At 44.5% G+C, this 25,545-nt stretch overlaps 1 protein-coding gene across 6 annotated transcripts in view; it reads right to left on the bottom strand.

Moving 5' to 3' along the window:
* dennd2b (DENN domain containing 2B) overlaps positions 1–25,545 on the bottom strand; it is a 521,803-nt gene that overhangs the window by 163,398 nt on the left and 332,860 nt on the right. For all 6 annotated transcript variants that reach the window (XM_063061873.1, XM_063061872.1, XM_063061875.1 and 3 more), the window contains one exon: positions 14,556–14,710. In XM_063061873.1, coding sequence (XP_062917943.1) covers positions 14,556–14,710 — 155 coding nt within the window. The remainder of the gene's footprint in view (positions 1–14,555; positions 14,711–25,545) is intronic.

Raw genomic sequence — 25,545 nt, 5'->3', positions numbered from 1 at the left:
GGTGGTGGGGCACAGGCAGTAGACATAACAGATCTGCAGGACACTGACGTGATGCCTTGTTCCGAGCGCAGGTGAGACAGGCAGATACAAAGTCATGGACATCCTGGGACATAGATGGCCACCAAAATTGTCTCTTAATAAACTCCGGAGTCCGTTGAATTCCTGAATGTTCAGCCAGATGGGAGGAGAGACCCCATTCCAACACTTTGGAATGCACCACAACAGCAACAAACAGCCAGTTGGGAGGTCCTCCACCCAGGCCTGGATCTGATAGTTGGGCAGTCCTCACCCCTGCCTCTATTCCCCAGATCCCAGAGCAGCGATACACGAGTGAGGAAGAATGGGCTCTGGATCAGCATTGTCCTCAGTTCCATCGAACTGCCGGGAGAGAGCGTCAGCCTTTGTATTCTTGCTGCAGGGACGATAAGTGAGGATGAAATTGAACCATGTGAAGAAGAGAGCCCACTGGGCTTGATGAGAGTTGAGTCTCTTAGCGTCCTGAATATAGGCGAGGTTCTTGTGATCTGTCCAAACCAAGAACGGATGTTCTGCCCCCTCCGGCCAGTGTCGCCATTCCTCCAGGGCCTCCTTGACAGCCAGAAGCTCCCGGTTCCCAACACTGTAATTGCTCTCGGCCGGAGTCAAGCAACGGGAAAGAAAGGCACAAGGGTGCAGCCGGCTATCCGCAGACGAGCACTGAGAGAGGGCAGCTCCAATGCCTACTTCAGATGCATCCACCTCAACAATGACTGGCTGAGATGGGTCTGGGTGTTGCAGCAGCGGGGCAGTGGTGAAACGTCGCTTTAGCTCGAAAATGCTTGGTCAGCATCGTCCGTCCAATGGAATCCTGCCAAGGTCTTCTTGATGAGTGCATTAATTGCATCCACAATAGAGCCGAAATTCCAGATGAAGCACGATAAAAGTTCGCAAACCCCATGAAGCGCCATACCTGTTTGACTGTAGACGGTTTGGGCCACTCTGCAAATGCCTGAACTTTACTAGGGTCCATTTGAACACTGGATAGGGTAAGTATAAATGACACCTGGTCTTTATGGAATTCACATTTTTCAGGCTTGGTGTACAGGTTATTTTCAAGAAGGCGTCTGAGTACTGTCTGGACATACTGGACGTGCTCCTGATGAGAACGGGAATAGATAAGGATGTCACCTAAATACATAAACACAAACTGGTTCAATATGTCCCCGAGCACATCGTTAACCATGGCCTGGAATACAGCAGGGGTTTTGGCCAGACCAAAAGGCATCGACAGGTATTCATAGTGGCCACTAGAGGTGCTGAAAGCTGTTTTCCACTCATCCCCTTATATGCAAAACAGATTGTAAGCATTGCGCAGATCAATTTTGGAAAATACGGTCGCTCCCTGGAGACGTTCAAACGCAGACACCAGCAAGGGAAGAGGGTAGCAGTTCTTCACAGTGATGCTGTTCAGGGGCCGATAATTGATGCTGGGACGGAGCATGCCATCTTTCTTGCTCACGGAAAAGAAGCCCGCTCCTACCAGCGAGGTTGACGGACGGATAAACCCCATACTCAATGCCTCCCTAATGTATTCCACCATGGTCACCGTTTCAGGACGAGAGAGGGAAAAGAGCTGGTCCCGGGGAGGACTAGTGCCAGGTAGGATGTCTAGGGCACAGTCGTATGGCCGGTGTGGGGGCAGGGTGGTGGCCTTTCTTTTACTGAAAACCCCAAGGAGATCCACGTATTCAGCCAGAATCCCAGACAGGTCCACATCCTTAGCTGACATAGGAGGGGATTCATGGAATGGAGTTTGAGCTGGACCCAGACAGGCAGACAGGCATGCCGGTCCCCACTCTTGGAGTACCTTCAGAGACCAATCCATCTGTGGGTTGTGTCGGGATAACCAGGGGAGAAAGATATTTTTCATGATAGTTGCCTTCGAGCACCAGTTGGAGGGTTTGGGTGGAAAGGTGGATCTGGCCGGTTCCCAGAGGTCAACTGTCCAGCGCCTTGACGTTGATCTTTTCTCTTAATTCCTGAGTTGGAACTCCCCATCTTTGAGCGACAGAGATTCCAATAAGATTCCCGGCTGCACCAGAGTCAATAAATGCCTTAAGTTCGTGGGTCTGAGACCTCCATGACAAGGAAGCTGCGAGCATTACAGAATTGGGGGAAGCTGACTGAAGAGAGAACTGACCCGACAGGATTCCCCTCCCTGCTGACGGGTATTCTCTTTTACTGGAGGCTTGGAATGTGCCGCCCGGAAGTGTCCTGGATCACCACAGTAGAGGCAGGAACCTGTTCTCCGGCGCCGGTCTCGTTCCTCCTGAGACAGGAGCATGCACCCCACTTGCATAGGCTCCTCCGTGGGCTGGGTGGTGGGTGATGAGGGAGGGGAACAGGGCGAGGAAAGACGGTGATCAGGTGAGGGAGGGGGAGAGCGCGAGGAAAGACGGTGATCTGGCAGTACATAGAAAGTTAGAAACATTCTTTTCCTGCGCCACTCAGTTACACGATCATTAACTTGAATAGCCAGATTAATCAGGTCATCCAGACTATCCTGCTCATCCTGGACAGCGATCTCATGCCAGAACCTTGCGTTCAGTCCACGTTGGAAGGCAGTGATGAGAGATTTCTCATTCCATCCTGTCTCTACTGCAAGGGTACCGAATTTCACTGCATAAGCTCTCACCGTTCCTCTGCCTTGGCGCAGGTGCAAGAGACGGCGGGCAGCCTCCTGACCCTGTACTAGAAGATCAAAAACCCTCCTTAACTCTGCCACGAACTGTCAGAACGACTGGGCTGTAGGGTATCCTTGCTCCCGTAAAGTGTTGAACAGGCTGAGTGGAGGTCCATCAAGAAGATTGACCATGTACATCAATTTTTGCGCATCATCACCAAAACAACCAGGCTGGGCTTCGAATATCAGCTCGCATTGGGTAACAAAATTCCTAAAACTCTCAAATGGGAAACAAAGCCTACATTGCGGCTGAAAAGAACATCTAAACATTAAATGTATCCCGCTAGTCTTCAGAATCAGTTGACTCGAAAGTCCAATTTCTCAGGGAAGGCCGAAAGCAAACAGACAGCGAAGCATTGCTATGCTCTGTCCAAGTCTCAACAAGCACTACGACAACAAGTATGGAGTTTAATACTATCACGATTAAATAATAATTAGCTGACATGTGCAAATTCACAAGCGCAATTGCCGTGTCTACCGTGCTGCCGAATCCGTGGTTGTGACACACCACTGCCTGTTGATCCACCGACTTACACCGACGGTCAGAAGAGCTGACCTTTCACATCAAAAGATGTGTGATGATGGGGGACTGCGTACCAAGTTGTGACCAGCCCTTGGTCCCATCACCTCAAGATATTCTGGTACCCTTTCACAGCAATCCCATCATTGTTTTTAAATACCTCCAAAAATTTAAATAAGTGTTCAAACACTAAAGTAAAGTAATGCAGACAGATCTGTGACTCTTCTTTCTGTAAATTCAGCAACACAATTCATTTGCCTGATGTCACCAGATGCTCATCAGTCCTCCCTACCATTAAGCAGAAGGCTAAATGCAAAGTGCTCCCATCCCCTCTCTTCAGAACTTTAGCACTCCTCCCCTACAGGTGGATCTAAAGGCCCAGGTAATGGGATTTAATCTGTTTCTGATTCCAACCTAAGTTGAATATGTCCTCGACGTGGAACAGCTCATTGCCAGTGGTTCCTTTAAGAGCTACTGTCTTCAGGTAAACTCAACATACTTTTCCTTCATATAAGCCCTTTATTCAAATGAGCATTCACTTCTAGAAAGGTTGTGGGCTATCATTAACATAGCTTTTCTGGGAGGAATCTTGTCATCAACTGATTTTGCATATTTCCTAGGAGAATGACGAATAACAATAACATGAAAGAGGGTAAGATTAAAGAGGAAAAATAATAAGAGAGAAAAAAAAGCAAAATAAAAATTGCCTTATTACATGGTACATGAAAATTAAGTTATAAATATCATGCTGTGATAACTTTCAAAACAAGCATCGCTGGCTTTTCCCCCAGTCTGGGAAGAAGGAAGAACCAGCTTGTCATCGATTCCTTTGTGTCTGTGATAGGTTTGCTGCTGACAAGTCGTGAGTACTTTATTTTTGTCACAGTGCTCGTGGGTGGTTGGATTTAATCATGGGCACACATCACTGGGGAGGCAGTGATCTGACTACCCAAAATTCATGTAGTTGACTGAAGCCATTTTAAGAGCTGAATAATTTCTCATCATCTCAGTAAGCTGCAAACTCGTCAGTCATGGAAGTCAGGGGCACCACAGCTTTGACATTGAGCTGAGCTGGGAGGGGAAGGCAGCACACTGAATGAATGCAGAAGAGTACAATGCACGTTCCTGACTAAAGGAGAAACTGTTAGGAACATAAGGCTTTCACAAAGAGCAGGCTTATTAAAGGGTGAGAGGTCAAGGCAGAAGGGTTATGGGAAATTATTTCCTGAGGGTGGGACGTGATTAGTGGCTGGTGGAGGAGAGAGAATACATTGTGCATTAAACTGGAGGTACAGAAGTGTAGTTTAGTGGAAGGTGGCAGACTTGTAGAAATGGAAAATATGTTGTAGATTGTGTAACTGGAAGGAATGGACAAGAGTAATGGGGTAAGAGAAAAGCAGAGGATAATGTTATACTTTCTAACATTTGCAGCATTTTACTTATAAGCAATGGGCTTGGATTATGTTCAACCAAGTGCCACACAATGATTAACCATTAAAAAAAACTGTGGCTAGTGTCAATAATATTACAGTTCCAATCTCAGGCAGAACTGTTAGTTTATATTTCTGGAGATGGGGTAATTAAGTCTGTAGTAATTGAGAACCTATGGTGCCTCAATGTTTCTGTTCGCTCACTATTCAATAGACAGCGATTTATAACCCAAAGCATGGACTTGTTAAACATTTATTTTGCTGCCCTCTGATAGGGGAAGGCGCTCCATGAATTTCTACTGAAGAGATAGAATAGCAAACGAGCCAATAGGTACTCAACCGCAGTATTCCCAGGTGGTGAAAGTTAGAAGTATTCAGTTTATCTAGTAGGTTGCCAATATACAATTACAATATTCTACCTAGCACACCCTCTATTAATCTTGTAAACTCATTAGAATAATGTATGTAGCCTATATTTTTTCAAAGTATAGATCCTGAAATTGCAGTGCGCACAAAACACCTGCAGGATAGACTTAGCAGCAGCGTTGCCTATGAATGTTTCAGTTGTTGGCTCTACCCCCACCGCACGCCTCACACACACTGATCAGAGGTTCTATCTTGTGATTGCAAGACCCTGCTGGACATTGTGAATGAGGAATATTGTTCACTGGTTCATTGGTGAGACTGATGGCAGGAGACTGCCTTGTCTCAGTTGTGGTGAGGATTAGGGCCTCAGGCCACAGGGTCACCTGTTGCAGCCGCCAAGGCGGTGTGGAAAAGAAGAGAGGCCTCTGTGGGTGCACTGGAGTCTGTGCTGGGTGAGGGACTACCCCCTCCCATTGGAGCTGCCCTCTGATGTTCACTCGGAGGAAGAACAAGCTGGACCAGGACAACATCCCAGGCAGCATCACTCCACAGGCTATGCCAGTGTTCTCTGCTAACATAACCATATGTGCTGTGAGCTGTCGGAATGTGTTTTGCATCTTGGCCCCAGAGGAATGTGGTTTCATTTGGCTCCATTCATGTATGGTTGAATAATTAAATTTAAACTTCAACTTGAATGTGAGATTTAGCAAGACAGGATGGTCGCTTTGGCGATGGGCTCAGTATGGACAGATGAGTATGTGTAGAATGGTGAGAAGGAATCTGAAAAGTGTGAGTGGACCTCTGCCCATCATGCACAACCTCATTCTAACTTCTATCACCCTCAAGGATTTATTGCTTTTTCCATTTAGTCTCCCTCTAGGTTTTTACCCTGAATTTCAGCTACTTTGAGCACTCTCCTGGGAAGAATTCTCTCAAGAACTTCCTGAGAGTCCAACAAAAGCACTGGCTCAATGATATGTCCCGTACACCTGCGTTCCACACCTTCTCTCGTCCAGTTTCTGTATTCTTAATCTCTAAATGCCCTTATTTCATAACTTTTGTGGCAAGATTCTATCAAATTTCATTAACCTAACATCCCTATTTCCTACATGTCTACTCAATCAGAATAGAGACTGAGTTCCCATGATCCCCACTTTTCACCCAAATATATCCACATCCATCACATCATCCTTTACCATTAATACCAACTCCAACTGGATGCCACCTCACCAGTCACACCCCCTCCCCATGATTCCTCAGTCTATTCAGCCCTTTCTACGCACCCCTCCCTGGCCCTGTCTCCTGCAAGCTCAGGAAGTGCAACACTTGCCCTCGCCACCATCTGCAGACCCAAAATGCCCTTCCAGGTCAGGCAAAAATTCACATGCACCTCCTTCAATCTCATCAACATGATATGCTTCCTCTACATTAGCAAGACTAAGCGTAGATAACACAACACTTTTGTGGATCACTGTGCTCTCTCTGCAATGGCCAACAGAGCTCCCTGTTGCATGCCATATTAAATCCCCTACCTATGCCCACAATGCATACTTGTGTCTCACAGTGATGCCAAACACAAACTAGAACAATTCTTCATTTCTGCTTTAGCAGTCAACAATCCAATTGTAAAAACCATGAATTTTCCAATTTCAGGTAACAAACTCCCTCTGTTTTCCTTTCTCATCCCCACCAGTCCACACAGGCTCTCTCTCCCCCTCTGTTCACCTTTTCCATCCCACACCTTTCCCCCAACCCCCCATTACTATGACTTGTTACACCAGCTATCCTCCTTCTACACTCATAGTCCTGATGCAGAGACTTGTTCAGGGACGTGGACAATCCCTTTAATTCTACAGATGCTGCTTGACTTACAGCAAAGAAACAAGCTCTTCACTCCAACTTGTCCATGCTGGCCAAGATGCTTATCTAAGCTACTCCCATATGCCCACGTTAGGACAAAATCCCTCTAAACCTTTGCTATCCATGTGCCTATGTCTTTTAGATGTTGTTATTATACCTCTTTCAACCACTTCATTTGGCAATTTTCTCCATATAATCACCACTCTCTGCATGAAGAAGTTGCCCATCAGGATCCTTTTAAGCAAGACCTCCCAGTGGCCACACATTTTAATTTCACGTCCCATTCCCATTCTGATATGCCTATCCACGGCCTCCTCTACTGTAAAGATGAAGCCACACTCAGGTTGGGGGAACAATACCTTATATTCCGTTTGGGTAGCCTCCAACCTGATGGCATGAACATTGACTTCTCAAACTTCCACTAATGCCCCACCTCCCCCTCATACCCCATCTGTTATTTATTTATATACACACATTCCTTTTCTCTCTCTCCTTTTTCTCCCTCTGTCCCTCTCACTATACCCCTTGCCCATCCTCTGGGCTTCCCCTCCTTCCCCTTTTCTTTCTCCCTGGGCCTCCTGTCTCATGATCCTCTCATATCCCTTTTGCCAAACACCTGTCCAGCTCTTGGCTCCATCCCTCCCCCTCCTGTCTTCTCCTATCATTTTGACCATCCTATCAGGGTGGTTATTTCCGGTTTGCTTCCAGTTCCCCGTGCTGGAGTGGTCAAGAACAGGGAGATAATGGATCTGAATGTGTGGCTGAGGAACTGGTGCAGGAAGCAAGGATTTACATTCTTGGACCATTGGGGTATGTTTCGGGGTAAGGATGAATTGTACAAAAGGGACGGGTTGCACCTTAATAAGCGGGGCACCAGCATTCTGGCAGGCAGGTTTGTCTCTGCAACACGTGTGTGTTTAAACTAAGTAGTGGGGGGGAGGGGACAAACTGGAAACATAAGGATGGAGATAAAGGGAAAGTGAGAATAAGAAAAGTTAAGAAACACAGCAGAATCAACAGAGCAGAAAGTTCAAGAAGGGATCGTACAGTATGGCCAAGTGAAATAGGAATTGATATGGGAGGTGAGGGGAGTAATGAATTAAAAGTATTATATATGAATGCACGGAGTATAAGAAATAAAGTGGATGAGCTTAAGGCACAGTTGGAAATTGGTAAGTATGATGTTGTGGGAATAACAGAGACATGGCTTCAAGTGGACAGGGCCTGGGAAATGATTATTCAAGGTATACGTCCTATCGAAAGGACAGACTGATGGGCAGAGGGGGTGGGGTGGCTCTGTTAGTGAGGAATGATATTCAGTCCCTTGCGAGGGGGGGACATAGAATCAGGAGACATAGAGTCAGTATGCATAGAACTGAAATTCTAAGGGTAGGAAGACTCTAATGGGAGTTATCTACAGGTCCCCAAACAGTAGTCTGGATATAGGGTGTAAGTTGAATCAAGAGTTAAAATTGGTATGTCGCAAAGGTAATGCTACAGTTGTTATGGGGGATTTCAACATGCAGGTAGACTGGAGGAATCAGGTTGGTACTGGACCCCAAGAAAGGGAGTTTGTGGAGTCCCTCCGAGATGGATTCTTACAACAGCTTGTACTGGAGCCTACCAGAGGGAAAGCAATTCTAGATTTAGTGTTGTGCAATGAACCGGATTCGATCAGGGACCTCGAGGTAAAGGAGTCATTAGGAGGTAGTGACGATAATATGATAAGTTTTAATCTACAATTTGAGAGGGAGAAGGGAAACTCGGAAGTGTCAGTATTACAGTTGGGAAAGGGAACTATGGTGCTATGAGGGAGGAGCTGGCCAAAGTTCAATGGAACAATACCCTAGCAGGGATGACAGTGGAACAGCAATGGCAAGTGTTTCTGGGAATAATGCGGAAGGTGCAGGATCAGTTCGTTCCAAAGAGGAAGAAAGATCCTAAGAGGAGTAAGGGGAGGCCGTGGCTGACAAGGGAAGTAATGGACATTATAAAAATAAAAGAGAAGTATAACATAGCAAAGACGAGTGGGAAGCCGGAGGATTGGGAAACTTTTAAAGAGACAGAAGGTAACTAAAAAGGCAATACATGGAGAAAAAATGAGGTACGAAGGTAAACTAGCCAAGAATATAAAGGAGGATAGTAAAAGCTTCTTTAGGTATGTGAAAAGGAAAAAAATAGTAAAGACCAAAATTGGGCCCTTGAAGACAGAAGCGGCTGAATTTATTATGGGGAACAAGGAAATGGCAGACGAGTTGAACAGGTACTTTGGATCTGTCTTCACTAGGGAAGACACAAACAATCTCCCAGATGTAATAGTGGCCAAAGGACCTAGGGTAATGGATGAACTGAAGGAAATTTATATTAGGCAGGAAATGGTGTTGGATAGGCTGTTGGGTCTGAAGGCTGATAAGTCTCTGGGACCTGATGGTCTGCATCCCAGGGTACTTAAGGAGGTGACTTTAGAAATCCTGGATGCATTGGTAATCATTTTCCAATGTTCTATAGATTCAGGATCAGTTCCTGTGGATTGGAGGGTGGCTAATGTTGTCCCTCTCTTCAAGAAGGGAGGAAAAGAGAAAACAGAGAATTATAGACCGGTTAGCCTGACGTCGGTGGTGGGAAGGATGCTGGAGTCAATTATAAAAGATGAAATTATGACACATCTGGATAGCAGTAACAGGATCAGTCCGAGTCAGCATGGATTTACGAAGGGGAAATCGTGCTTGACTAATCTTCTGGAATTTTTTGAGGATATAACTATGAAAATGGACAAGGGAGAGCCAGTGGATGTAGTGTACCTGGACTTTCAGAAAGCCTTTGATAAAGTCCCACATAGGAGATTAGTGGGCAAAATTGGGCACATGGTATTGGGGGCAGAGTACTGACATGGATTGAAAATTGGCTGGCTGACAGAAAACAAAGAGTAGCGATTAACGGGTCCCTTTCGGAATGGTAGGCAGTGACCAGTGGGGTACCGCTGGGTTCAGTGCTGGGACCGCAGCTGTTTACAATATATATTAATGATTTAGATGAGGGAATTAAAAGTAACATTAGCAAATTTTCCAATGACACAAAGCTGAGTGGCAGTGTGAAATGTGAGGAGGATGTTATGAGAATGCAGGGTGACTTGGACAGGCTGGGTGAATGGGCAGATGCATGCCAGATGCAGTTTAATGTGGATAAATGTGAGGTTATCCACTTTGGTGTTCAGAACAGGAAGGCAGATTATTATCTAAATGGAGTCAAGTTAGGAAAAGGGGAAGCACAAAGACATCTAGCTGTTCTTGTACATCAGTCACTGAAAGCAAGCATGCAAGTATAGCAGGCAGGGAAGAAATCTAATGGCATGCTGGCCTTCATAACAAGGGGAATTGAGTATAAGAGCAAAGGGGTCCTTCTGCTGCAGTACAGGGCCCTGGTGAGACCACACCTGGAGTACTGTGTGCAGTTTTGGTCTCCAAATTTGAGGAAGGACATTCTTGCTATTGAGGGAGTACAGCGTAGGTTCACAAGGTTAATTCCTGGGATGGCGGGACTGTCATATGTTGAAAGATTGGAGCGACTGGGCTTGTATACACTGGAATTTAGAAGGCTGAGAGGGAATCTTATTGAAACATATAAGATTATTAAGGGATTGGACACGCTGGAGGCAGGAAGCATGCTCCCGCTGATGGGTGAGTCCAGAACCAGAGGCCACAGTTTAAGAATAAGGGGTAGGCCATTTAGAACGGAGTTGAGGAAAAACTTCTTCACCCAGAGAATGGTGGATATATGGAATGCTCTGCCCCAGAAGGCTGTGGAGGCCAAGTCTCTGGATGCTTTCAAGAAAGAGATGGATAGAGCTCTTAAAGATAGCGGAATCAAAGGTTATGGGGATAAGGCAGGAACTGGATACTGATTGTGGATGATCAGCCATGATCACAGTGAATGGTGGTGCTGGCTCAAAGGGCCGAATGGCCTACTCCTGCACCTATTGTCCATTGTCTATTGGATCTCCCCCCCCCCCACTTTCAAATCTCTTACTAGCTCTTCTTTCAGTTAGTCCTGACGAAGGGTCTCGGCCCGAAACGTCAACTGTACCTCTTCCTAGGGATGCTGCCTGGCCTGCTGTGTTCACCAACAACTTTGATGTGTGTTGCTTGAAATTCCAGCACCTGCAGATTTCCTCGTGTTTGTGTTTTTAAAAAGGTGCCTTTTAAACCTCTTCACTCTCACATTAAACGTGGCCCTCTAGTTTTTGATTCCCTTTGACTTACTGAGCTCTACCAGCAGTTTGCTTTATGTGACCTCTGCAGTTCATCACCATGGCAACCCTGACCTCACCCCATCAGATGTATTCCTTTTGTCCTAACAATTCCTTCACTCAACCTCTTAGCAATGAAATTAGCCTTGGTTTCTCTTTCTAGCACTAATGAAGAATGTTCAATCTGAAACACTAACTCTGCTTCTTTCCCCTGACCTGCTGAGTACTTCCAGCATTTTCCGTTGTTATTTTGGTGTCTGCAGTTTTTGCTTCTCTCCCATAAAAGTCCTGCTTTTGCCGTTAACTTTCCATTATTGATTTAATTATCATTTTGGTGGCTAGAGGGCCATGCATTAAGTTAGAAGCAAATTCCCTGATCACATCTTAATGCAAAGCTGAGTTCATGCAGTGCAAGCCCATGACTGCCAGATGCTACATGTGGATTATATTCAGACTTGCTTACTTACTTGGATGTCTAAGTATTACAGTCCTGATTCAAATTTATGTCACATGTTTGACATATTTCTTGAATTTTTTCCAGCCGACCCAAATATTTCTACAAAGATTTCCAAGTGCTTTCTTTTCTCCTCACTTTGTTCAATTCTTTCTCCAAATAATCATACATAACAAACATAGATAAATTATTCATTTGCTGTGTGAAGTTCTTAAATGTAAGTACTATAAAGAAAACCATTTGTTCATTCTGCGATTGTAATGTAAGTATACAAAGGTACAATAGTGTGGTGCTTTGTTAGTGCAAAGAAGAATGTTTGAGCTCTAAAGCATCCTTTTGATTCTGCAGGATTGGGATGAGGAAAGTTGGATAGGAGATGGAAAATATCAATCAATAACTCCCCTAGTGGTGTGGTGGCCAGACATGGCAAAGTCAAACTAGTACACTATCTCAGTTGTATGTACAGAGTTGAAATTGATAACCATCTAAACAAGAATTGAACTAGGAGATTTAAACTATTTTGAATAAATTATACTTCAAATTATAGAAATGGGTTTTCTATGCCCAGCCCTGGAGATGAATAAATACTTGCCCTTCGAGCTCAGACCCTTCTTCAGGACTGAAAAGGAAGGGCGAAGATGCCAGGAAATAGAGCTGGGGGGAGGGGAAGGAGGCTAGCTGGAAGGTGATAGGTGAAGCTAGGTGGGTGGAGAAGGTCAAGGTCTGGAGAAGGAATTTGATAGGAGAGGTAAGTGGACCATAGAGGAAAGGGAAGGAGGAGGAGACCCAGGAAGAAGTGATAGGCAGATAAGAAGAGGCAAAAGGCCAGAGAGAGGAATAGAAGAAAACAGGAGGCGGAGGGACGGTGAAATCGATATTCAGGTCATCAGGTTGGAGGCTAACCAGACAGAATATAAAGTGTTACTCCTCCACCCTGAGGGTGGCCTCGCTTTGGCACAAGAGGAAGCCATGGACTGACCTGTTGGAACGGGAATGGGAACTGGAATTAAAATGATTGGCCACCGGGAAGTTTGGCGGTTGGAGTGGAGGTGCTCGATGAAGCAGTCCCCCAATTTACGATGGGTCTCACCGACATAGAGGAGGCTGCATCGAGAGCTCTGGACACAGAAGACGACCCCCAGCAGATTCACGAGTGGAGTGTTACCTCACCAGAAGGACTGTTTGGGGCCCTAAATAGAGGTGAGGGAGGAGGTGAATACGCAGGTGTGGCACTTTGACCACTTTCAGGGATAAGTGTCAGGAGGGATGAATGGACAAAGGAATCCTCTTTGTCACTATTCTGTCCTTCTACTTGACTGCAAATGTCATCAAGAAAAGTGAGAGGACGTTGAGAAAAAGATTTCTCCTGTTTTCATAGCACAAATGAGAAAATTGTATAAAAATAAAGTAGCACTAGAAAATGGGAGAAGTACAGGGAATTAGCAACATGGAAAAGGAGTGAGGATGGAATGAAAATAGAATATTAATTCATCCCATTATATTCAGTACATCATGTATATTCCAGTTCCCCATAAACCATTCTGTCTATAGTAAGGGTAATTTAGAGTAGCTGGTTAACAAAACAATCAGCACATCTTTGTGATGTAGCTTGAAATCAGGCTCATCAGAGGAATCCATCCAGTCAGGTACAGAATGCAAGCATCACACCAATAGCACAAACATGTAGTTTTCATCTTGAAGGAATTTTGAATCAACAGTCATAGAGTCAAGCCACATGGAAATGGGCCAACTGGCCTATAGCCTACAATGCTGAGGTGATTCATGTGCTTACATAAATGCCTCTCAAATGTTGTCAGCAACTTTGCCTCCACCACTCGGTCCAGCTGTGCATTCCAGGTATTTGCCATTGTCTGGGTGAGAAAGGTCCTGTTCAATTTCCCTCTAAATCTCTTAACCTTTACCCCAAATCCATATCTTCTAGTTTTATTTACCATTGATCAGGGAAAAAGGGTTTTTTCAGTTTACCCTATCCACACCCTATTCCAGGCAACATCCTGGTGAATCTCCTCTCCACTGCTATTATATATTTCCTATAGTGCAGGGACCAGAACTGCACACATTACTTCAGTTGAGGTACGACAGAGATTTAATAGAGTTGGAATATAACTTCTCAGCTCTTGCAGTCAGTGCCCTGATAGTATGCCATATATCTTCTCCACCTTATCTACCTGCACTGTCATCTTCAAAGATCATTAGTTTTGCAGAGCAAGGTTCTTCAGTATGTCAGTACCCTCAGGGCTGACCATTCCTAGTTTGTCCTGTTCTCATTTGTACTCCCAAAATGCATCACTTCACAATTATCAGGATTAAACTCCATCTGCCACTTCATCGTCCATTTCACCATCACATCAATGTCACAACTACTCGCCACACTGTGAACAACTCCACCAATAAAGATGCTAACCATGTGTGATTTTTAATTGTAAACAAAATACCTCAAAAACTCTCAGGTTTTATTTTAACTGGTTTTAAGACTCATATTTACAGTATTGTAGGGTCATTCAACACAGTAACTGTTTTTTTAAAACCCATAACTTCCATGAGAAAATGTTTTGCACATCTACATCCCACAAGCTTTAGTCAGGTTCTCAGAGATGTCCAAGATGAAGATTCACTCAAATTTTTATGTAAATATCCAATTGGAGGTTAAAAGCCACATCATATCATTGACTAAAGTAAATATGCTTTTGTATCTAAATATTATTTTGATATTCATATGCACAACACAAACTGAATACTTAAATGCCTTGTTAGGAGCCTCTTTTAATGGTGATTCTCTCATTGCAACCACAATGATGACAATATAAAAGCTGTAAACATATATACAAGTGCATTCCATAAATATTGTGACTAGAATATAATACAGGACTTTTTGTGAATGACCAGTGCTTTAAGATGCAAATTTATGTCCTCACAATGATTTTTGGAGCTCTTACCTATGATGTCTTCATACGCATTCTCTTCTGCTAAAGTGCTTTTTGAACTAAATCTGCTGTGTACCTCCAGAGGCGAAGTGGATGTACCATTTTCAGTAGGAGAAGGGGAATGCGATGATTGAAGACTGACAGCATCTTCAAATTCAAAGGATTTCCTTGTAAAACACATAGAAAAGAGTCTGTTGTCAATAAGCCAGCAATTAAGTCTTTTATTTTTAAAGTTACAGTCAAGGGCTTGCTTTACTAAAAGTAAAAAGGGTTGACGATGTTATATCAGTTACTGCTGTTGGGTCTATTGGGTCACTTTTATCATTTGCCAGGTACAGAATTTGAAAATTAGTAGCTTCTCTCTAGAAATCATCAGTTTCATTAATTTGTCTGGGAAACTGATACTCATTAATCTGCTGCATTACTTCTGCTAAACCAACTCCTTCCTTCCTATGTTCAATACCATCCAGGACAAGGTAGCCCATTGATGAGCATCCTCTCCACCAATCAGAACATTGATTCCTTCCATCACCAGTGCATCACTGCTGTAAACAAACCACAACAACATGACAAAACATCAACCCTCAACCTCAGGACCTTGTCATCTCAAACTTCAAAGTCTTACACCAGCTTAACTTGGGAGATAATATGTCATTGCTTGATTATTGTTGGGTTTAAATGCTGAAACCTCCTCCTCACAGTAAGTGGGGGTGCACCTTCAGCAGAAGGATGGCAGGCTGATTGTGGGAGCATTTTCAGCAGCAATTCAAAACTACAGCTCATCACCACCTTCATCCCACACAGTTGACTCAAAGTGCTCTCTGAAATAGGCCAGCAGGCTCTCTGTTAATTTCCCTTTCTTTTTTAATATTTTTATTAGTTTTCAAGTTCATAAACATAATAACAATAGTGATATAAAGAGATTGGAATTACATTATTGGTAATAAACATACACAAGAGAAACTACAAACAGTAGAAGTGTAATAGACTTCCAAGCTCTTAATATAATTAATCATGAAGAAAAAAAGAAATAAAAAGGATATCGCAAAGAAACCCCCTCCCCCAAAAAACCAAACAGGACAAAACAGGGCTGAACCAATATATTAGATCGAATACATTCATTAATGTTGTCAACTCCGCTCCTCTATTCATATATTTTAAGTTAGTAAAAAGGATTCGGAAAAGGTCAAACTACATCATATGAAAATGTTGAATAAATGGCTTCTAGGTCTCTTCAAATTTAACCGAAAGATCAAAAATGACACTTCTGACTTTTTCTAAATGTAAACATGATATAGTTTGAGAAAACCATTGAAATGTAGCAGAATGATTGGTCTCTTTCCAATTCAGTAAAATGGATCTTCTGGCCATTAATGTAACAAATGCGATCGTATGACAGGCTGAAGAGGATAGAGAGCTATGTTCCATCGTTGGCAAACCAAAAACTGCCGTAATAGGATGGGGTTGTAAATCAAAACGCAAAACTGTTGAAATGATATCAAAGATACCTTTCCAAAATTTTTCCAAGAGAGGGCAGGACCAGAACATACGAGTCAAAGAAGCCACTTCAGAGTGACATCTGTCACAAATAGGATTTATATGGGAGTGAAAACGAGCTAGTTTATCTTTAGACATGTGGGCCCTATGCATCTCTGCTACTTTCTCAAATGGAATTAGGGATGGCTAATAAATGCTAGCCTTACTACTGACACCAAGATCCTGAAAAATGAATTTAAAAATATATTGCAACAGTTCTCCATGGACAGTTAAATGCTGAGCTTCTCAGTCAGGCATTCAGTATTTTAATAATAACCATTTATATTACAATCATAAAATTGCATATTCATTGACTGACCACAAGCAGTGGCATTACGAAATTGCGTGAGAAACCACTGAAGTACTCACAGGAGTGATTCAGCTTACAAGTTGGCCACTGAACAATCAACCAAAGTTCTCGGGAAGAGAATCTAGCAGAACTGAAAAATGCGTGCAAAGCATCTCATTACTCACTGGCTGGTGCTAGACCACAAGGAGGAGACTCATTGCCTGTAGGAAGCAGATCCTTAAAACTACTCAAAAAAACATCATTACTTCCAGAATTGAATTAACCCTCCCGTTCCTCAGCATCTCCAGAACCCTCGTCATTGCTTATTAATCTACGGCATCTCATCATTGCTCTCAATCTTCAATATATCGCTCCCAGCAATGTGAGGCATACACATCTTTCTCACATACCTTGCATCTCACAATCCCTCCCATGGTCCCCCAAACTTTCTGCTGTACCTCAGTTCCACCTCCACTGCACACATAAATTCACAGTTCTATAATGTTTCCAAACTCCAGCAACTCAGATCAGGTTTAATATCACCGACATGCAGTACATCATGAAATTTGTTGCTTTGTGGCAGCAGTACGGTTCAAAAAAATACTATAAATTACAAAAGAAATACAGTGGATTCCTGTTAATTAGAATACATTTTGGCCCAATTAAGTGGCTACCCCAATTAGCCAAAGTTTCATGAAAATAGTTAAACAGTACTAAAGAAAGGCAAATTAGCTTTTAACAGAGTAGCAATTTATGTATTTAAATGGAATACAGAATCAATTAGAACACGACCAATACCTCTACAGTACTATCAAACTGTTATTCATTCCTAATCGTTATCCATGCAGGAATTCATTTGCCATGCTCTTTTGATTGACTGCAAATGAACAAAATCAGTGTAGACACCTCGTGCAGATAACAGACTGTTTTCACACAATACTTTTGATGATTGCATCCTCCACACCTTCATTTTCATTGTAATATTCAGGATGATTGTCGATACCTTCAAACTCATTTTAATTCCTAATTTGTTGAAGTAGTGGAATCATTTCATTTTCACTCCCGGCTGTTTCTGGCATCTCCAAGCCCAAATACTTGAAAGCACAGTGAGCAAAACAGTTCAGAATTGTCTTACTTCTTATTTCTCGCTATCAGTGACAAAAAACATTGATTTTTGAACACAAACTCGTGCAACTGACACTATTTTAAAAATTGATCACTCTAAACACAGTGTAGTGACTAACAGCCACACAGTGCAAGCCACTGACTGTAGTTAGAAACTGTCTGGCAATTGTCACCTGCCCTGATTAAGCAGTTATGCTGTCCCTAATTAACAAAGAGAATGCCAGCTCTTTTCTCAATTTAGTTTTTGTTCTTTAAGAGTTGTCCCAGATAAATGGCTGCCCTGATTAACCAATGGCCCAATTAACTGGAGGCCCCTGTGTGTGTATATAAATATAAATATATATATATATATACCCCAATCTACAATGATATTGAATTCTCATCCATTTCTCTTACATTTTAGAATTCCATCCCAGCTGGCAGATTTGTGGGTCACTTTTTTGAGGAACACAAATCCTAGCAATCTCTCCTTATCTTTGCTTCTAGATCTTTGAACAATCAAACTCCAAAACTCACTACTTTATTAAATCCCATGTGCTAATTTCCAAACATCTTCACAACTCCATTGCTGCTTAGCTCCTAAGGTATGCTTGCAGGTTTCAATACTTCAACAAATTTACTAACAGCTAGCATAAATTGGGAACTTTTAGTCACTCAGTCAACCCCATGCACGGTAATACCAGGTACACACATCCTCGCTACTTTCATATCAAACATTAGTTTTCATAAGCTTGCAAAATAAGATTTTATTTGTAACTCAAACAACAGGAATTCTGCAGATGCTGGAAATTCAAGCAACACACATCAAAGTTGCTGGTGAACGCAGCAGGCCAGGCGGCATCTGTAGGAAGAGGTGCAGTCGACGTTTCAGGCCGAGACCCTTCATCAGGACGAACTGAAGGAAGAGTGAGTAAGGGATTTGAAAGTTGGAGGGGGAGGGGGAGATCCAAAATGATAGGAGAAGACAGGAGGGGGAGGGATAGAGCCAAGAGCTGGACAAGTGATAGGCAAAAGGGGATACGAGAGGATCATGGGACAGGAGGTCCGGGAAGAAAGACGGGGGGGGGGGGGACCCAGAGGTTGGGCAAGAGGTATATTCAGAGGGAGAAAAAGGAGAGTGAGAGAAAGAATGTGTGCATAAAAATGAGTAACGGATGGGGTACGAGGGGGAGGTGGGGCCTTAGCGGAAGTTAGAGAAGTCAATGTTCATGCCATCAGGTTGGAGGCTACCCAGACGGAATATAAGGTGTTGTTTCTCCAACCTGAGTGTGGCTTCATCTTTACAGTAGAGGAGGCCGTGGATAGACATGTCAGAATGGGAATGGGATGTGGAATTAAAATGTGTGGCCACTGGAATATCCTGCATTCTCCGGCGGACAGAGCGTAGATGTTCAGCAAAGCGGTCTCCCAGTCTGCGTCGGGTCTCGCCAATATATAAAAGGCCACATCGGGAGCACCAGACGCAGTATATTACCCCAGCCGACTCACAGGTGAAGTGTTGCCTCACCTGGAAGGACTGTTTGGGGCCCTGAATGGTGGTAAGGGAGGAAGTGTAAGAGCATGTGTAGCACTTGTTCCGCTTACACGGATAAGTGCCAGGAGGGAGATCAGTGGGGAGGGATGGGGGGAACGAATGGACAAGGGAGTTGCGTAGGGAGCGATCCCTGCGGAATGCGGGGAGGGGGGGAAGATGTGCTTAGTGGTGGGATCCCGTTGGAGGTGGCGGAAGTTACGGAAAATAATATGTTGGACCCGGAGGCTGGTGGGGTGGTAGGTGAGGACCAAGGGAACCCTATTCCTAGTGGGGTGGGGAGGATGGATTGAGAGCAGATGTACGTGAAATGAGGGAGCTGTGTTTGAGAGCAGAGTTGATGGTGGAGGAAGGGAAGCCCCTTTCTTTAAAAAAGGAAGACATCTCCCTCATCCTGGAATGAAAAGCCTCATCCTGAGAGCAGATGCGGCGGAGACGGAGAAATTGCGAGAAGGGGATGGCGTTTTTGCAAGAGACAGGGTGAGAAGAGGAATAGTCCAGATAGCTGTGAGAGTCAGTAGGCTTATAGTAGACATCAGTGGATAAGCTGTCTCCAGAGACAGAGACAGAAAGATCTAGAAAGGGGAGGGAGGTGTCGGAAATGGACCAGGTAAACTTGAAGGCAGGGTGAAAGTTGGAGGCAAAGTTAATAAAGTCAACGAGTTCTGCATGCGTGCAGGAAGCAGCGCCAATGCAGTCGTCGATGTAGCGAAGGAAAAGTGGGGGACAGATACCAGAATAGGCACGGAACATAGATTGTTCCACAAAGCCAACAAAAAGGCAGTCATAACTAGGACCCATACGGGTGCCCATAGCTACACCTTTAGTTTGGAGGAAGTGGGAGGAGCCAAAGGAGAAATTATTAAGAGTAATGACTAATTCCGCTAGACGGAGCAGAGTGGTGGTAGAGGGGAACTGATTAGGTCTGGAATCCAAAAAGAAGCGTAGAGCTTTGAGACCTTCCTGATGGGGGATGGAAGTATATAAGGACTGGACATCCATGGTGAAAATAAAGCGGTGGGGGCCAGGGAACTTAAAATCATCGAAAAGTTTAAGAGCGTGTGAAGTGTCACGAACATAGGTCGGAAGGGATTGAACAAGGTGGGATAAAACCATGTCGAGGTATGCAGAAATGAGTTCGGTGGGGCAGGAGCAAGCTGAGACAATAGGTTGGCCAGGACAGGCAGGTTTGTGGATCTTGGGTAGGAGGTAAAAACGGGAAGTGCGAGGTGTGGGAACTATAAGGTTGGTAGCAGTGGATGGGAGATCCCCTGAGCGGATAAAGTCGGTGATGGTGTGGGAGACAATGGCCTGGTGCTCCTTAGTGGGGTCACGATCGAGGGGTAAATAAGAGGAGGTATCCGCGAGTTGTCGCTGTGCCTCGGCAAGGTAGAGGTCAGTACGCCAGACTACAACAGCACCCCCCTTATCGGCGGGTTTAATAATAAGGTTAGGATTAGTGCGGAGGGAGTGGAGAGCAGAGCGTTCCGAAGAAGTGAGGTTGGAATGGGGAAAAGGTGCAGTGAAGTCGAGACGGTTGATGTCCCGTCGGCAATTAGCGATAAAGAGATCCAGAGCAGGCAGAAGACCAGAGCGGGGTGTCTATGAAGAAGAGGAGGGTTGAAGACGGGAGAAGGGGTCATCGGTGGGGGTGGAAGAGTCCTTGCCGAAGAAGTAGGCTCGGAGACGGAGACGGCGGAAGAAAAGTTCCGCATCATGGCGAACACGGAACTCGCTGAGGTGTGGGCGAAGGGGGACAAAGGTGAGGCCCTTACTGAGGACAGAGCGCTCTGCCTCCGACAGTTGAAGGTCGGAGGGAATGGTAAAGACCCGGCACGGATGAGAGCTGGGATCAGAGGGGTGAGGGGGGAGGCTGGGGGTGTCAGTGGAGAAGTCGTCACCTACCACCCCACCAGCCTCCGGGTCCAACATATTATTCTCCGTAACTTCCGCCAGCTCCAACGGGATCCCACCACTAAGCACATCTTTCCCTCCCCCCCTCTCTCTGCATTCCGCAGGGATCGCTCCCTACGCAACTCCCTTGTCCATTCGTCCCCCCTATCCCTCCCCACTGATCTCCCTCCTGGCACTTATCCGTGTAAGCGGAACAAGTACTACACATGCCCTTACACTTCCTCCCTTACCACCATTCAGGGCCCCAAACAGTCCTTCCAGGTGAGGCAACACTTCACCTGTGAGAAGGCTGGGGTGATATACTGCGTCCGGTGCTCCCGATGTGTCCTTTTATATATTGGCGAGACCTGACGCAGACTGGGAGACCGCTTTGCTGAACATCTACACTCTGTCCGCCAGAGAAAGCAGGATCTCCCAGTGGCCACACATTTTAATTCCACATCCCATTCCCATTCTGACATGTCTATCCACGGCCTCCTCTACTGTAAAGATGAAGCCACACTCAGGTTGGAGGAACAACACCTTATATTCCGTCTGGGTAGCCTCCAACCTGATGGCATGAACATCGACTTCTCTAACTTCCGCTAAGGCCCCACCTCCCCCTCGTACCCCATCTGTTACTTATTTTTATGCACACATTCTTTCTCTCACTCTCCTTTTTCTCCCTCTGTCCCTCTGAATATACACCTTGCCCATCCTCTGGGGTCCCCCCCGCCCCGTCTTTCTTCCCGGACCTCCTGTCCCATGATCCTCTCGTATCCCCTTTTGCCTATCACCTGTCCAGCTCTTGGCTCTATCCCTCCCCCTCCTGTCTTCTCCTATCATTTTGGATCTCCCCCTCCCCCTCCAGCTTTCAAATCCCTTACTCACTCTTCCTTCAGTTAGTCCTGACGAAGGGTCTCGGCCTGAAACGTCGACTGCACCTCTTCCTATAGATGCTGCCTGGCCTGCTGCGTTCACCAGCAACTTTGATGTGTGTTGCTTTTATTTGTAACTAACTGCTTTAGATACATCTCTCAAAATCAAAGTATAAAGTAAATTTACGATCAAAGTACATAGATGTCACCAAATCATTTTTGCTGCAGTACAGTTTTCATCTTGCAACACTTTACACTAGGTAATATGTAAAAATGTGGCCAAGGATAACAAATTAGAAAACTCTGTCTGGTAATTACATTAAGATGCTTCTGCAGGGTTTACTGAGACCATAAACAGCTGTCAGATTTTCTGTTTTTATTTCAGATTGCAGCATCTGGAGTTTCTTTTTTTAAGATTTTCAGTATTTTTTCAACGTGATTTTTAAGTTTAAAGCACAAAATATTTCTTTCTTATAGTTCTGCCTTAATAGCAATTAATCTTAGACCAATTATATCAATGAATAAAATAACAAAAAGTCATTATTAATAATAATTGGCAAATAATATATCTCTTCCTTGAACTTCTGTCACTAAAACACAAGGTATTATATACTTCTATGTAAGGATCCAAAGTAAGTCAGAGGTTTTAAACTGACAGGTTCATTTCAAATTAAAGTCTAGAATAAAGTTTTTCTGTATAAATATTTATCATCATTGTCCGGAGATAATTTGAAGAATTACACTTGCTGCTATAAACCTCTTTGATTTTCATTTCATTGATTTTAATGAGATAAACACTGGTAAGAGGGTAAATTCTGGTCAGTTAGATTAGTACACAGACTTGAAAGACAGGAATTTACCCCAATTACTTTAGTTGAGATTATAACCAGCACATTAAAAATATATTGTTAATTATATACTAAAAGAAAGATTAACAGGATATCCCATAAATGCAAATCACTTCACTCCTGTAAACAGTACTTACAAAATTAAATCAATACTGAGATATATCCCTACATCATTTTGTAAAAACTCTTATGATGTAGAAACTAGATTTAAAGGACACATTTCAACTAAAACTAGGGCTAAAACTAAAACCACATTTTTGTCACAGGATTACATTTTCTTTAAAAGTTATTAAATTTAATTTGCTCCTTGAGTGGCAAATAATATAGTGATTTGTAATGGTTGCGATAAACTATGACCTGGACCTCTGTACCTTCCTCTGCAATTGGATCCTTGACTTCCTAAGCAGAAGACCACAATCTGTATGGATCTGTAATAACATCTCCTCCTCACTGACAATCAACACTGGCATACTTCAGGGAAACTGCTCTACTCTCTAAATACCCATCACAGTGTGGCTAAGCACAGCTCTAATGCCATCTATAAATTTGCTAATGATACAACCATTGTTGGCAGAATCTCAGATGGAGACAAAGAGGGCATACAGGAGCGAGATATACCAACTAGTTGAGTGGTGTCATAGTAACAACCGTGCACTCCACGTCAATAAGACAAAAGAGCTCATTGCCGGGACTTGAAAAACTCAGTTACAGAGAAAGGTTGAATAGGTTAGGACTTTATTCCCTGGAGCGTAGAAGAATGAGGGGAGATTTGATAGAGGTATATAAAATTATGACGGGTATAGATAGAGTGAATGCAAGCAGGCTTTTTCCACTGAGGCAAGGGGAGAAAAAAACCAGAGGACATGGGTTAAGGGTGAGGGGGGAAAAGTTTAAAGGGAACATTGGGGGGCGCTTCTTCACACAGAGAGTGGTGGGAGTTTGGAATGAGCTGCCAGACGAGGTGGTAAACGCAGGTTCTTTTTTAACATTTAAAAATAAATTGGACAGATACATGGATGGGAGGTGTATGGAGGGATATGCTCCGTGTGCAGGTCAGTGGGACTAGGCAGAAAATGGTTCGGCACAGCCAAGAAGGGCCAAAAGGCCTGTTTCTGTGCTGTAGTTTCTATGGTTCTATGGACTTCAGAAAGAGTAAGACAAGGTAACATGCACCAGTCCTCATAGAGGGATCAGAAGTTGGAAAGAGTGAGCAATTTCAAGCTCCTGGGTAAGTTCCTGGGTGTCAATATCTCTGAGGACCGAACCTGGACCCAACATACCGATGCAGCTACAAAGGAGGCAAGACAGTAGCTATATTTCATGAGGTGTTTAAGGAGACTTGGTATGTCACCTAAAATACTCACAAATTTCTACAAATGTACCATGGACAGCATTCTAACTGGCTGCATCAATGTCGGGTATTCTTTATTAAGATTCACCATTACCTAGGACATGCCCTCTTCTCATTGTTACAGTCAGGAAGGAGGTACAGAAGCCTGAAGGCACACACTCAGTGATTCAGGAACAGCTTCTTCCCCTCTGCCATCAGATTTCTAAATGGACATTAAACCCATGAACACTACCTCACTTTTTAAAATATTATTTCCATTTGTGAACTATTTTAAATTGAACTATTTAATATACATATATATACTTAGTATAATTCATTTATTTTTACTATATTTATCATGTATTGCATTGAACTACTGCTGCTGCTAAGTTAGCAAACTTCACGGCATATGCCGATGATATTAAACTTGATTCTGATTCTGATTCAGCCATCCACAGCTGCCGGAAGTGAGGCCTCCGCCGCCGACCTCGGAAATCGAGCCCGAGGCTCGGCTGGAGCGGAGGCCTCCTCAACCGTGACTCGGTTGACGGTCTTGTTTCAGCCAGGAGCCCGGCCCTCCAGGATTAAGTGTCGGCTCCAGGGCCTGACCCAGTGGACAGCCCAGGCCCCCGGCAGCTGGAAGTGGCAGCTGAGCCTCCCCCATCACTCGGCCCGACCCGGAGCGCCCGACGACGCAACCCACCGATCGATCCCCATGGGACGCGTCCACCAACCTCAAAGAGCTGACAACGACACACTGCATCGATGGAAACCTGGAAACATGCACTATTTACCGAGGAAGTGTGGGAAAAGAGCTGGGCTGCTGGTCAGATTGAAGCTGAGGGGCTTCAGAGTCCCTATGCCCACCATCCTACTAGCTAATGTGCAAGCCATTGAGAACAAGGTAGATGATCTTAAAGGGAGACTCACCTACTGCAGGGAGATGCAGAACCTCTGTGTATTCTGTTTCACCGAGACCTGGCTCTCCCCTGCCACCCCCGACTGTGCCATCCGACCGGAGGGACTTTCGATCCATCGGATGGACCGCATGGCATCTTCGGGCAAGACGAAGGGAGATGGTGTCTGCCTACTGATCAACACTGGGTGGTGCTCGGACACAGTGGCACTGACAAGCTCCTGCAGCCCGGACCTGGAACACCTGTCGGTGAAGTGTCGTTCCTACTATCTGCCATGGGAATTCACCTCGGTCATACTGTCAGCGGTCTACATTGCTCCCCAGGCGGACATGGAATGTGCTTTGAACATACTGTATGCCAACATCAGTGAACTTGAGACCAGGTATCCGGAGGCTTTGCTCATTACACCCGGGGACTTTAACCATGCCAACCTCAGAAAGGTGCTGCCAAAGTTATACCAACAGGTCTCCTGCCCCACTAGAGGCCTGAATATACTTGACCACTGCTACACAGCAGTCAAGGATGCCTACCATTCCGTCCCACGACCTCACTTCGGAAAATTAGACCATCAGGCCGTACTCCTCCTCCCGGCTTACAAACAGAAACTGAAGCGGGAGGTCATGGTGTCAAAAGCAGTGTTGCGTTGGACGGAGGA

This window comes from Mobula hypostoma, chromosome 11 (genome assembly GCF_963921235.1).
Source record: "Mobula hypostoma chromosome 11, sMobHyp1.1, whole genome shotgun sequence".
Classification (NCBI taxonomy): Eukaryota; Metazoa; Chordata; class Chondrichthyes; order Myliobatiformes; family Myliobatidae; genus Mobula; species Mobula hypostoma.
This window is presented reverse-complemented; position numbering and strand designations above follow the sequence as displayed.